Here is a 13,754-nt window from a genome sequence, read left to right as displayed (position 1 = left end):
TTACAGGGAGTAACTTTTTATTATTAAAAAGAAAGCACCTGTGGCTCCCAGCTCTTGGTGTGAGCAGTAGTGTGTTTCCAGGAGCGATCACTGCCTCTCAGGCTTCGCCGTGGGGCCCCAGCCTCCTGTTCCTGTCAATTTCCTCTCCCCATTCTTGCCAGAGCTCCCATTATTCAAAAGGAATAAAAGTGAAGAATAGGGAAGAGGAAGCCTTTTCACCATAGAGCGCCTTGCTCGGGGCCGCCAGCCCTCTCCAGGCAGAGGTGACGACATTTCCTCGTGGTGGGTGGTTCTTTCTGCTCTCGCTCACTTCCTGCCTCCCCTGGTCTCCTCCTTGTGGCCTGGCAGGGCTCCGTGCTCCACCAGGACCCTGCAGCGAGGCTCTAGCTGGACCAGCCCTCCCCATGCTGGGCTGGGCTCACACCACCTGCACCTGCCCTCAGCCCTGGCCCAGCACCCCACAGAGCAGAGCAGCCCCTGTGCCGGGTAGGTAACCAGGACCTGCCCATGACTGTGGCATCTGTGACGGTCAGCTTTACACGTCAGCCTCGCTAGGGAACCATCCCCCCACAGTCAATCAAACCCTAATGTCGGTATTGCCTGGCAGGCCTTTGGCAGGTGTGACTGAAGCCCAGAATCAGTTGGCTTTACATAAGGATGATCGCTGAGGTCATCTGGGTGGGCCTGGCTCAATCAGTTGACAGGCCCTCACCACGGAGCTGAGCCCTTGCTCAGGAAGAAATCCCACAGCAGCTCAGCCTGGGCCCCAGAGGTCCAGCCTGCCCCACAACGGAGCAAACAAACTCCTTGTAACCAATGGCTCACTGTCCACCTCCACTGGGCCTGCTTCTCCTTGAACTCTGGCTGGTCCAGGGATTTGAGCCCTCTCCAGGCTAGCTCTCCCCCCACCGGGGGCCTTTGACCCCACAGAGGCCGGCGAGGCCGACCACCCACAGGGCACGAGATGGCCCTCGACTCTGTTCTTAAACCCACAGGTGGGTTTATATTAGTGATAGTTTGCCCATTTTGCAGATGAGGAAACAGGTTTACGACCCAGGGCTTGTCAGGCTCACCTCCCAGCAGGGATCTTGCCTTGCCTGGGTCCCCAGGGCTCGGTGCTGGAGAACACCCCTAGGCAGAAGCCCTCGGCCTCCGTGTGGACTGAGCCCTGGTGGCAGGACAGCTCGAAGAACACCCCTAGGCCCCAGCAGAGCATGGGCAGAGTATGCTGAGGGGCAGCCCTCGGCTCAGCCAGGAGGATGTCTCCACCAGTCCCCCACTGCTGGCTGCCTCTAGCCTGGGGGCCACAGGGCATTGGCTTCCAAGAGGGGAGCCCCTAAGGCCCTGCTCCCCTGAGCCTCCAGGACCCTGGCCAGCTGGCCTGCGGGGTGATGGGGCTGTGCTCCCCTAGGTTCCCTAAGACCCTTCAGTGCACTCATGGGGCTTTCAGGGACCCGCCACCTGGAGCCACCTGCCTCCACACTCCACGTCAGCCACCCCAAGCCAGCAGAGAAACAGCACGCACCAACAAGTTTCACTGTTTTATTAACAAAATGTTACAAAAGAGTCTGTCTTCAGGTAAGGTGGTGGGGGTGGGTACACACGGCCTGGCCCGACGTTCAAGGCCAGAGCCACTGGGGACAGGGGGACCGGCCACACCCTCTTGAGGACCCCAGGGCCTCCCCATAGCCTATGCCAGCCTGTGAGTATGGGTTATGGCTTATGTGCAAAAATAAAATCTGGGGGGGCTGGCAGGGGCACAGGGTGGAGGGGCTGACAGAGTCATGGGCAGCCATCAGTCTCCTGAATCTGGGAACCCCCACCGGACAGGCATAAAGGAGAACCCCAGCCTGGGCCTGCTCGGGCTGCAGACACGAGTGGCCAGCCAGCACCAGGGACAGCACCAGGGCGTGGGTGCCGGGACAGGTGGGGGTCTGGGCCCCGGCAACAACGGCGGGGCCTGGCAGAGAGCCTGCATAAGGCCAAGGTGCACGGCTTCTAGGATCTCCTGGGCCTGGGGCTACAGGCAGTAGCAAGGGCTGTGCCCTTAGCCTCAGAGCTCCTGGAAAGCTCTGGCAGGAAAGGATGGCCGCCGTGCCGTGGGCAGGGGCTCCTGGGCTGGAGCGACACAGGGCGCAAGGTAGCAGACCCTGACTCCAGCCACAGTGGCCCTGGGGGCGGGCAGGCTGGTGGCCAGCGGGGCAGGCCTAGTGGCAGGCCCTGGCCCTCACGCTGGCCCGTGTTCATCACCAGCTTTCTGCTGGGCCCGCCCTGTCTGCGGCTCCTCTGCGGACCTCTGTGTCTCCTCGTGTGCGGGCAGCTGGCAGGAGGAGAAGGAGGGGCAGTGCCGGGCATAGTGGCGAAGGCTCCGTAGGAGCCTTGAGACCTGAAAGAAAGACGCAGGCGTCAGGGACAAGCTACAGGCTGTGAGGGGCTGCACGGGAGGGGTGTGGGGTGGGTGTTACAGGGCTGCTCCTCAAGGACCAAGCCCCCATGGTGGGCTGCCTCTCAGCATGCCCAGAGTGCTGTGTTGGGGGGCACTGGGCCTGGGATCCCAGGGGGGCCAGGGACAGAGTTTCAGTGGGAGAGCTGGGATGGCCGTACCTGTCGTCACTCTCCTGGCTCCTCAGCTGAGTTTGAGGACTCAGGCCCAGTGGGACCCTCCGCCGTCCGCGGGTGAGTCATCGAGCCCAGCCGATCCTTTTCCCGATCCTTTTCCAGGCTGGGGTGAATCACTGGTGCTGAGGAGAGAGAAAGCGCGGGGTCCTGTGAGAGCCAGCTCCGCCACCCCGCTGCCCCACCACTCCACGCTGCAGCCTCCCCGCCCACCGCATCCCTGCAGCTAACCGGCTGGGGATGACCAGTCACCGGGGCCTCCCTACCCTACACTGCCCCCTGGTGGGGATGCCTCGGGACCGGGGCTCACCTGAGGGGCCAGGAGGCACCAGGACGCCAGGTCTGTTGCCGCTGCCGGAGGCTCCTGAGGCTGTGGCTCTCCACCAGCAGGAGGGAGCCTCGCTGCCTGACGCGGGCCGGCTGCCCTGGGCGGCGGCAAGAGTGCCAGCCGGCCGCACAGCACCGGCCAGGAGAAGGCGGCGCCCCGAAGCTGAGGTTCCCGTGGTGCTGGTGCTGTCTTAGCTTCTGCTCTGGGGTGTCCCCTGAGCTCGGTGCTTACTGGCCTGCGCCATCTGGACACTTGATTTCTGAGTGCCCAGAGGGCCCAGGCGTTGAGCAGAGTGACAAAGCTGGGAGGTCCTGTGGTGGCCAGAGAGTGTGCAGGGTGGGGTCAGAGGCCAGGAAAGACAGACAGAAGGAGGGTGACGGGCAGGGGCCCTCCGCTGTTTGGAGGATACTGCCCACAGCTGGGTGACTTGTGTCTGTGTGAGTCAGGCTGGGAGGCTGAGGTCGGGGGCCCCGCCAGATGAGGATGAGGGGCTCCCCCGTGCAGGAGTCAGCCCAGCTCGACAGTTCTGGTTGGCAAAGGCCACAGGCGGGGTGCGGTGGGCCGGCTGGGGCCGGGGTTGGCCTCTATTCAGGCTGGGTCCGGTCACTGGCTACGGACTCGTTGGTGAGAGCTGGTGTGAGGGCCTCGGCCTCGTCCTCGGTGGGGGGGCGGGGGCCCGCGGGCTCGGCTCCCTGCTCCAGGCCATCCTGCACTTCCATGCCTCTCTGGATGAGCTGCTCCAGGGTCTTGGGCAGCGGGTGGCGCAGGAAGCGCTTGAGCTTGGGCTGCAGGGTCCCCACCACGTACTGGATGATCTCCTCCTCCTCCGCGTCCACGTAGAGCGTCTGGTACAGGTCCCGCTTGCGCCACAGGAACTGGTCCAGTGGCTCCCCCTGCTTCTGCGGCAGGTCCAGCTCCCGCTGGATGGCCTCCCGGGACAGCGTGCCCTCGCTGTACTGCAGGAACTCTTTCTTGAACTCCACCCAGTTCTTCACGGAGCCCTGCTTGAACTCCCACCATTTCTTGGCCGGCCCGTTCATGTGGTTCTGGATCTGTGACAGCCAGTACTCCTCGGAACCGCCCACCTGTCTCAGGTACTCCTCCAGGTGGCTGAGGAATTCCCTCGGATCCTCAAAGATCTGCGTGTCCACACCAGGGCTCGGCTGCCCGTCCTCGCCGGGCCCCCAGGGCGGGTACTGTTGGGCCTCCACGGGCTCCTGCCCGGGCAGCTCCCCCGTGGCCGGCGGTGGGGTGATAGCGTAGGGGCTGACGGTGTAGTCATAGGGATCCGCCTCCTGGCAGTAGCCCTCGGGACCCCCGACGCCCACGGAGACGGTGTGGCGGGCCTGCTCGTTGCCCACAGGGTACTTGCCGCCCATGGCCTCCAGGCGGTCGGCCCACTTCTCCAGCCGGTAGAAGACCTCCCGCCACACGTGCATCTCCCGCTTGACCCAGCGCTCCAGGTTGGCGATGGTCTCCTGGCAGCGACACAGGCAGGCCTTGATGGACTTCTTCCAGCGCTGCGAGTCGCCGGTGGGCACGTAGCCGTCCAGGTTGCTCTCCAGCTTCCCCACCGACCTGTGCAGCCCTTTCAGCTCACGCTCCACCTGCTTAGACACCTCGGTCAGCAGGTGCCGGTGGGTCCTCCGCACGTGCTCCAGCATCTCGGCCCGGCACTTACCGATCTGCAGGATCACGTTGGGCTTGGCCGCCGGCCCGCCCCGCGGCCCGGGGTAGGCGTGGAGGCCGCCGCTCGTCATGTGGTCCAGCTCCATCGGTGCGCAGGTGGCCGCGGGACCGGACTGGCGGGAGGCGGCGGGCTGCAAAGTCCTCCTGGGCCGGCTGTGCGGTGGAGCCGGGTCGGTGCCTTCGGTCCCGGAGCGGCGGCGGCGGCTGTGGCGGCGGCTGTGGCGGCAGCGGCGGCGGCGGCGACGGCGCGCGGAACAGCGCGGAGTGCTGGGGAGGAGCGGAGAGCTGCAGCGCCGAGCTCTGTGCCCTGCAGCCGCCGCCGGCTCTTTATGCGGCCGTGCGGCCGTGGGCGGCCCCCTCGCCGAGCCCCCGCTCCCATTGGTCCCGGCCGGGCTCCCCGCCCCGCGCGCCCCGCCCCCCGCGCCCGCCCGCGCGCCAGGCGCCCGGGGAGGACCCACCCCCTGCACGCGCCAGCGGCCCGGGTGACTAATCCGCCTGCGGGCTCCCGACGCCCCCTCCCCGACTCATTCAGCCTGCGGGACGAGGCAAGGTGCTGGGACCCAGCGATAACCCCCTGCCCGCGACCGGCCGGGGGGGGGGGAGCAGGTGTGAGCCCGCGGGGGCCTGGAGCGGGTAGTGAGCTGCCCCCACCAACCCAAAGGTTAGGAGGAAGCCCCTCCTTTCTCCAGGGTCTCCGGGCGGGCCCCCTCCTCTCCAGTCTCCGTCCTTACTAGGGGGCGGCGTGGTGCTCGACTCTGCTCTCCCTGGGCCTCACTGCCCTCGCCCCCGCCCGGTCTGGCGTGGCCCGGTGTCCAGCCACGGATGAGCCCTGGCGACCATCCGGACAGCCGTCCAGACCCCCATCCCTGGATCCGAAGGCTTCAAGGAGCTTTCCTGTGCCGGGCAAGTGCAGGCGCGCCCCAAGGGTCGGAGGTGTGTTCCAGGTGTGACCTCTAGCTCCTGCCTACCCCTGCCCTGGGGCTCTCAAGTCTGGGCGCAGGGCTGGTCCTCCCTCCTGTGTGTAAAGGATTAGTGCTCAGGCCTTGGCTCTGCCCTGGCTGGGCCCCTGGCAATGGTGTGGCTGTGTGACACCAGTGTGGTGATGGCTAGACAGGACTGCCCGGTGCCCCCACTCCCGCGCCTTTGGTGAGGCCCAGGACTTCTCCATGTACTGCCTCCGAAGAAATGTGGAAGCTGCTCCCTGCGGGTTGGGGGGAGGGGGCACGTGGAGGAGAGGAAGGGGTCCTGCTACCTGAACCTCCCAGGCCACAGAGGGAACCTTGTCAGAAGCTCCAAGACTTCTGAGAGGATGGAAGAGGGTCAGGGAGGAGGGAAGGGAGGAGGGGGGAGGTGGGAAGGGAGGAGGGGGGAGGTGGGAAGGGAGGAGGGGGAGGTGGGAAGGGAGGAGGGGGGAGGTGAGGGGAAGGAGGGGAGGAGGGGAGGGGGAAGGGAGGGTGGGGAGGGAAGGAGAAGGGGAGGAGCAGAACGGGGAGGAGGGGAAGGAAGGAGAAGGAGGAGGAGGGGAAGGAAGGAGAAGGGGGAGGAGGGGGAGGGAGGAGGGGGAAGGAAAGAGGAGAAGGAGGAGGCGGTGGCGGATGGAAGGGGTGCTGGCAGCCTTATGCAGTCAGGAGAGGCAGAGAAAAGCAGAACACCATATAAGGAATGGGGCTCCGGAAGCTGAGATTCCCTCGGGAGGGAGGCCCCTTCTGCTTCCCTGGCAACAGTGGTGGGGGAGGGACATCCTTTCTGGGTTACCCCAGGATGGATGGGTATGGGTCCCAGGTCCCCTGATGTTAGGTGGGCACAGGTAACACGCTGCCCAAAGCCAGAGGCACAGACACACAACCAGTGAGTCAAGCCCCCCAGCCCCTGCTCCCAGTGTCCCACTCCGTCTCTCAGACACACACTGCACACTCGTGGCCTCCTCTCATAACCCACCCACCCATCCCCCAGACACACTCATACCCCCCACCCACCCATCCCCAGACACACTCATACCCCCCACCCACCCATCCCCTAGACACACTCATACTCCCCCACCTACCCATCCCCTAGACACACTCATTCCCCCCACCTGTCCCCCAGACACACTCATATCCCCCACCTGTCCCCGATCCATGTCCAGCCCCGCTCTGTCTGACTCACACACTCTCTGGAATCCCCACTCCCTGCCCCTCCACCAGGCCCCTTCTCCCTGCTCTCCTGGAAACCCTCCTCCCTACTTCAGAGCCAATCTGTCTCTTTCCCCCTCTGAGCTTCCACCCCTGGTTGGGGGGAAATATCTTTCTGGCAAAAACTTGCCCAGAATCGCTCTCCTGGCATTTCTAATTAAAGGCGAGTGGGTGGGCAGAAAGGGAGGGTGGAGGGGCAGTGTGGAGTAGGGAGGGGGAGCCAGGCAGAGAAGCTGCGAGAACAGGAATCCCAGAGCTGCCCAGCCCAGGCTGCGTTCCTGGGAACCTGCCTGTGCCCGTGTGTGAGATGTCTGTGTGGCAGGGAGCGTGGCCAGGCCCGAGGTTGGCTGGCTGGTCACCACAGGGCCTGCATGTGGTTCTGAGTCTGTGTCCACGTCTGGGGTGAGCTCGGGCTTGTGTCTCAGGGCTATTGTTAGGGAAAACACCTAATAAGCCAGCTGGGCAAGGACCACACTCATGTGCGCGTGTGTGAGTGTGTGTGCGTAGGTGTGCAGGCAGCGGGAGTGCCAGAGAGCCAGCACTTGAATGACCAGCGGCTTACAAAGACCATGTGACCCCTGAGGATGACACTCAGGCCCAGGTCCCCTGACCAGCTAGGTGGCCCAGGCCAGGGCACAGGGCACAGCTCTCTGGGTCTCAGGACCACAGTGACCTCCATCCCCCACTCCACCCAACCCACACCAGCAGCCATCAGGCAGGGCTTCCTGGAGCCGGGAGCCCAGCTGGGTTGACCAGACCCAGAAAAGCAGCGAAGTGCTAGAGGGGCTGGGGTGACCCAGGTCGGGGAGAGGATCTCAGACTCAAACCCCTCAGTGCCCCCTCTCCCAGGGCCAGAGCAGCCTGCCGGGCATGAGGAAGCACAGTCCAGCAGAAGGGGGATGCTGGCGGCTCACGCGGGACCTGGCAGGACCTGCGCGGAGCTGGCCGTCACAGGTGACAGGCGACAGCCTCTGCTCGGGAACACTTAATCGCTGCCCAATTATCGCCCCAGAAGCCCTCAGCAAACCCCCGCACTGGAGCCTTGGGCTCCGTTCCTTTGCTGCCTCCAGAGAAGAGGTCAGGCTAGCTCCCCACCGCCCGAGATGGGGGGAGGGGTCTGCCCTGCCCTGCTCCGCTGCCCCCGTTTCCCCACAAGCAGGGGTGAAGGTGCAGAGTGCGGGCCTCCAGCCCTCAGCCTCACCCAGAGCAGGGCAGCTCAGGGCTGCAGGGTGGGGAGAGGGGGCAGGGGGAAGCTGTGCAGAGGGGAGCCTAGGGGGTTCCCACCGCCCCCTTAGAGCCGAGCTGGTCAGCTGCTCCTTGGACTGCCTCAGAAGGAGGGGGCTCTGTCGGCAGGGAGGGAAGGCCAGAGTGGCCACAGGGGGAGGTCTGCCCAACGCTAGCATCCAGGCAGCAACACCCCCTGCCCCGTTCAATCCCCTTTGGGGTTCCAGTCTTCTGCTGCTAGGGTTCTCGTGCCCAGACCCCGGGTGCTGGTCTGTGAGGCTACGATGTCTATTTGAAGATGCGGTCTCCCTCCCAAATCCGGTCTCAGGGAGCCACACGCCCCGCTGCACCCTGAACCTGCCGGCCTCCTCCGAGGGACCTGCCTCCCTCTGGCCACTCTATGACCCAGTCATTTGCTGCAGGGCTCACACCTGCCCCTGGGGCCTCTTAGTGCAGGCTCCCTGTCCCACTGCCTGGGTCCCCGGGTGTGCTGCGGGGTAACCCTCATGCAGGCCCGTCAGGCTGCCTGTGCCTGTGAACTCATGGCCCTGGGACTTTCTCAACCCCCCCCCCCCCGCTGCCCCGTCTGCACAGGGCCTCTCTCCCAGCTGGTGGCCTGCGGTGGTCAGCAGTTAGCAGCACTGAGCACCCAGGGTGCAGAGAGAGCTCACTCCCACTGATGACCCCCCTACCCCCCACCCCGTACCAGGGCCGCTGCCGCACCAGCTCCGTGACCCTGTCCTTGTGCAGTAGGAGCTAGGCAGCTGGGTTCTGCCCACTGCTCACCTGGCCCTTCCTACCCAGTCTGTGGGGCCCTCCTGGGTCGCGTGGCCTCACTCCACTGCCACCACATCCGGTGGCGCTGGGAGGGAAGGATGAGCCCCCCCCCAGGCTCCCCAGAGCCCTTTGCAGGCCCTGCTCCTTCTCCAGCCTCTCCTCAGGAGGGGGCTCTGTTTTTCTCCTTGCTTGCTCGCTGTGTCTTCGCAGGCAGCCCTAGGGCCGCGATGTTGGGTGAGCAGAGGCACAGCAGCGGGCAGAGGACCTGGAATCTAAGCCCAGGCCACTGGGAGGACCCTGCCTCGCCCTGCCGACCTTGCCTCTCCCTCCTCTGGGTGCCTCCTGCCAGGGAGCTGAGCCGTGGGGAGGCAGGGCCACGGTGGAAGCCTGGAGAGGCAGAGTCAGGCCCAGGGCAAGGGACACAGCATGGCAGAGGTGAGATCCGGCCAAGGGCAAAGAGGAAGGAAGGACTGGTGGGGCGGAGGGGCAGAGAGATGGAGACGCCAGCAGAGCGGGAGAGACAGGGCTTTGTTTCCTTTCTCAAGGAGACAGTCTCGCCCTGTTTTCCCAGCGGTTGCAAGAGATGGAGGGCCCTGCCCCGGGCATTCAGCCAGCACATGAGAGCCGGGGTCCCTGGGCCCCACCTGCCTGATGTAGCCAGGGCGGCCTCTGACAGCCTCTGAGAGACCCTGGGAGGCCTGGGCGGAGGGGGGGCAGGGGCGGCAAGAGCCCCACCAGCGCTGGGCGCTCCCATTGTTGAGAGACCTGGGGGGCACTTAGCACTGGCGTGGGGGGCCCCATGGGAGGCAGAGGTGTCTGCGTGTGGCGGGCTCTGAGTGAGAGCCCAGAGCTGAGGGAACATCTTCTTTCCAATCCTCTCCCCCCCAACTTCCTCTTGTCTCCGGCTTGGCAGGCTGTGTGTGCTGCGTCCCGTCCCTGGGACAGGCAGCCTGTTCGTTTTGGGCCCCCACACACCAGACCCTGTCCCCCTCCCTCCTTCCTGCCTCCTGCTGCAGCGCCTCCCTCCCCCCCACCCGGGCTCCGAGGAAAGTTTTGTATTTTTCCGATGAGCTTGGCACAGAGGTGCCTGTGCCAGCTGCGGCTTGTGCCTGCAGGCATCCCCTCTGGGCCAGGAGGTCGGGCACCTGGCACTGGGCACCACGCTCACCACCGCCCTCAGCCGGCACGGAAGGGGCAACCGAGTCCCGGAGAGAGCCAGGCCTTGTCCATGCTCTGCAGCAGGGAGGCCAGAGCCAGGGCACCGCAGCGAGCATGCGTGGGGAAAGGCCTGTGGGCTCCTGGAGGCCCCGTGGGCTCAGTCCGCGCTCTGTGCCCCCGCGCGTAAGTCCTCTCGGCCCTGCCCCTCCCGGGCAGCCCCATTCTTCCCTGTAGAGAATCTTGGCCCTACTCAGCTGGGGGGCGAGTCAGTCATTCAATCAAGAGCAGCCAGCAGGGCAGGTGCTAAGCAAGGTGGGGTGCAGGGAGGTGCAGTTTGCCCCAGGGGCATCGTGCCCTGGAGGACGCAGCTGCGTGTGGCTCTGGGTAGGCCAGCTGGGCCACTGCCCCTGGAACTGCGGCTCCAGCAGGTCAGGCCTCGGCTCGGAGGCACGGAGGCTCGGAGGCTCAGGCTCTTCCCCACCAGGGAATCAGGCTGGCTCCCCGGCGGCCAAGACAGGACCAGGGGAGGGGGGCTGCCTCTGTGGCATGGGCGGGGGGGGGGGATCTCAGTGTCCCCGCTCCAGGAGGCAGGTGTGCAGGGTGGGAGCCCCGGACAGGGAGCTGGGCCCAGGACACGCTGCACACACGCGGCTCACCCTGTGAGCACCCACATGGTGTCTGGGTCTCAAATGTCCCCTCAGGCTGGGTCTGAGCATCCACAGAGCTCTGGACGGGTCTTGGGCACCTGCTTCCCCTCCGTGCTTCTCCTAAAAGCACTGTGTGACCTCCTGCAGATGCCTTAACCCCTCTGGCCCCAGCGTCCTCCTCGTCACACAATGGGCACACGGTAGAGTGGAGGCCGAGGGTCTCGGTGTGGGCGACTTGGAGGCTGATGGCAGAGGCTGGTGGTGGAGGAGTGGGCTGGACCTCTGACCCCCCTGTTCACTCCACCACGAATGCTCAATCTGACCCACGGCACATCACCCCTGATTCAAATGACAAAGGCCTTTTAAAATCGAACCACAAGAACTCATCATGGTTTTATGTATTGTCTAAATCTGAGCCCATTGTCACCACCTCCAGGAAGGCTTCCCAGCCTCTTAGCTGTGTTAACTGGATCTTCTGTGACCTTGTCATTCTTCATATGTGCCCACCTCAGAGCCCCTGAGCACAATGTCTTCCTCTGCGTGTCAGTCGGAGTGCGAACGTGTGTGCGTGGTGTGCATGTTCATGTGTGTGTGATGTGCGTGTACGTGTGTGTGCGTGGTGTGCATGCACGTGTGTGTGGTGACCATGTACGTGTGTGTGGTGCGTGTGCACGTGTGTGCGTGTGCGTGGTGGCGTGTACGTGTGTGCGTGGTGAGCGTGTACGTGTGTGTGGTGCACGTGTACATGTGTGTGTGGTGAGCGCGTACGTGTGCGTGGTGCGCGCGTACGTGTGTGCGTGGTGAGCGCGTACGTGTGTGCGTGGTGAGCGTGTACGTGTGTGCGTGGTGCGCGTGTACGTGTGTGTGGTGCGCGTGTACGTGTGTGCGTGGTGCGCGCGTACGTGTGTGTGGTGAGCGCGTACGTGTGTGTGGTGACCGTGTACGTGTGTGTGGTGACCGTGTACGTGTGTGTGGTGCGCGCGTACGTGTGTGCGTGGTGAGCGTGTACGTGTGTGTGGTGAGCGCGTACGTGTGTGTGGTGAGCGCGTACGTGTGTGCGTGGTGCGCGTGTACGTGTGCGTGGTGAGCGTGTACGTGTGCGTGGTGCGCGTGTACGTGTGTTTGGTGAGCGCGTACGTGTGTTTGGTGAGCGCGTACGTGTGCGTGGTGCGCGTGTACGTGTGTGCGTGGTGAGCGCGTACGTGTGTGCGTGGTGCGCGTGTACGTGTGCGTGGTGAGTGTGTACGTGTGTGTGGTGCGCGTGTACGTGTGTTTGGTGAGCGTGTACGTGTGTGTGGTGAGCGTGTACGTGTGTGTGGTGCACGTGTACGTGTGTGCGTGGTGAGCGTGTACGTGTGCGTGGTGCACGTGTACGTGTGTGCGTGGTGAGCGTGTACGTGTGCGTGGTGAGCGTGTACGTGTGTGGTGCACATGTACGTGTGTGCGTGGTGAGCGTGTACGTGTACGTGGTGCGCGTGTACGTGTGCGTGGTGCGCGTGTACGTGTGTGCGTGGTGAGCGTGTACGTGTGCGTGGTGAGCGTGTACGTGTGTGCGTCCGTGCCTTCCTGATTCTCCGTCCGAGCAAGGCAAGCTCTTGCTCCCTGACCGCGCAGGCTCTGAGCATGTGCTGGGCCTGTGGATGAACGAGACCGACCTGGTTCCTGCCCTGAGGAGACTCGGTCGGCTCGGGGTCCCCAACACCCCAGATGCTCTGGGGTGAGCAGAGGTGGGCTGGCTGCAGGGGTCCAGCAGGGCGGGGGGAGCAGGATTTCTGGGTTCTGTCCTTCGCCAGGGGCAGAGCCGGGAGGGGAGGATTACTAAAGAGGGGACGGGTCCTAAGGTGGGGACCAGGGCCACCAACATGGGTCTGTGGCCTGGAGAGAGGACATTGGCTTGGGCAGGGCAGGCAGCTGGAGAGCCGCGTTGTGGGTAGGAGACGGCCCCGTTCGAGGGCTGTGAGGTGGGTCAGGATGAGGGGAGAGCCAGGGTCCCAGTGTCCTGGCTGGCAGGTGTAGGGGTGCTGTGAGGACTCGGCAGGCACGGCGGGGAGCCCGCTGTGGGGGTTGGAGGCCGTGGCCACTCCCTCCTCTCTGCCCCACTGGGCCCCCAGCCAGGCTGCGCCACCCCCGCCGCCTCCCTGGACACCCAGGGGACTCAGATTGGATCGTGCAGCAGGAGCCCCGAGCGTGGCCGGCCCCTCCCCCCGGATGGGGGGATGTGCTGCCAGCTGGCCCTGGCCGGACACCCCCGGACGGGTTCAGGACGTCCAGGGAGGGGGTGGTGGCCAACTTTCCTGCTGTTCTGTGCCTCTCCATTTAGATGGCTCCCCAGAGCAGAGCGCCAGCTCCCAGCTACACTTCCGGAGCCATACAAGGAGACGGGCTGAGAATAGCTCAGTGTGACGCAGCCAGGAGCTCCCCCACGCAGGCAGGCTCTGCGCTATGCCTGCACCCTGGAGGGGCCGCCCTGGAGGGACCCCTGCCCGCCACCACCCCCCTCCTGGAAATGGCTTGGAGTCCCTTCTGCATTCTGTCTGCTAGCCACTCCCGCCCCTCCTGCGGGGCTGGGGCCTGGGCCCCCTGCCCTTCACAGCTGTCACCCCTGCCCGGGCTGTCTTTTCCAGGTGAGGCCTCTCTCCTGGGGTCTTGACCTGGATGTCCCAGCGCCACCGCCCTGGCCACCCTGCTCAGCGGCAGGCCCCACAGCTGCCCCTCGCGGGCGTCTGGCGTCTTCCCCCGCTCCTGCTTCACGGGCGTGGGCACCTCCCTGTCTGCCGCAGGCCTCGCAGGTGCCAGGCGTGAGCCGTGATGCTTCTGGGCCCTCAGGGCGCCAGCGTGTGCTGGGCCAAAGCCGCCCGGTCTCCCAGACGTGAGCTCATTATCTCCCCAGCTGCGGGGCCCACGGGGATGCCCTGACGGCATCTGTCACTAGGGCCTGGTCACCTCTGTCTGGGCCCCAGGCCATGCTCTGCCATAGCTGTCCTGCAGTTCTTACCGACTTTGAACAAAGGGCTCCTGTTTCCATTTTGCTGTGGACCCCACCAATTATACAGGCAGTCCGCCTGCCTGGGTCCCTTCCCCATCCTGGGGGTGGGGGTCCGCTGTTCTGTGATCTGTCTGAAAAGAGGGTTGACACAGAGATCA

The 13,754-nt window shown here is 65.0% G+C and overlaps 1 protein-coding gene and 1 long non-coding RNA gene across 2 annotated transcripts; both read right to left on the bottom strand.

Annotated features, from left to right (window-relative positions):
• Positions 1-1,529: 1,529 nt before the first annotated feature.
• On the bottom strand, positions 1,530-2,732 carry LOC148109401 (uncharacterized). Its single transcript, XR_015725623.1, has 2 exons — positions 2,605-2,732; positions 1,530-2,386 (listed from the first exon to the last, which is right to left on the bottom strand). It is a non-coding gene; the product is annotated as an uncharacterized LOC148109401 (long non-coding RNA).
• Positions 2,733-2,932: 200 nt separating this feature from the next.
• Positions 2,933-4,818, bottom strand: ARC (activity regulated cytoskeleton associated protein). The gene has a single exon (XM_087864410.1). The coding sequence runs from the start codon at positions 4,717-4,719 to the stop codon at positions 3,529-3,531; it is 1,191 nt and encodes a 396-aa protein (XP_087720536.1). The 5' UTR covers positions 4,720-4,818; the 3' UTR covers positions 2,933-3,528.
• Between the last annotated feature and the right edge of the window lie 8,936 nt (positions 4,819-13,754).

This window comes from Ursus americanus, chromosome 9 (genome assembly GCF_024610735.1).
Source record: "Ursus americanus isolate L20-20 chromosome 9, mUrsAme1.1.p, whole genome shotgun sequence".
Taxonomy (NCBI): domain Eukaryota; kingdom Metazoa; phylum Chordata; class Mammalia; order Carnivora; family Ursidae; genus Ursus; species Ursus americanus.
The sequence above is the reverse complement of the archived record's forward strand: the minus strand, read 5'-3'. Positions and strand labels throughout refer to the sequence as shown.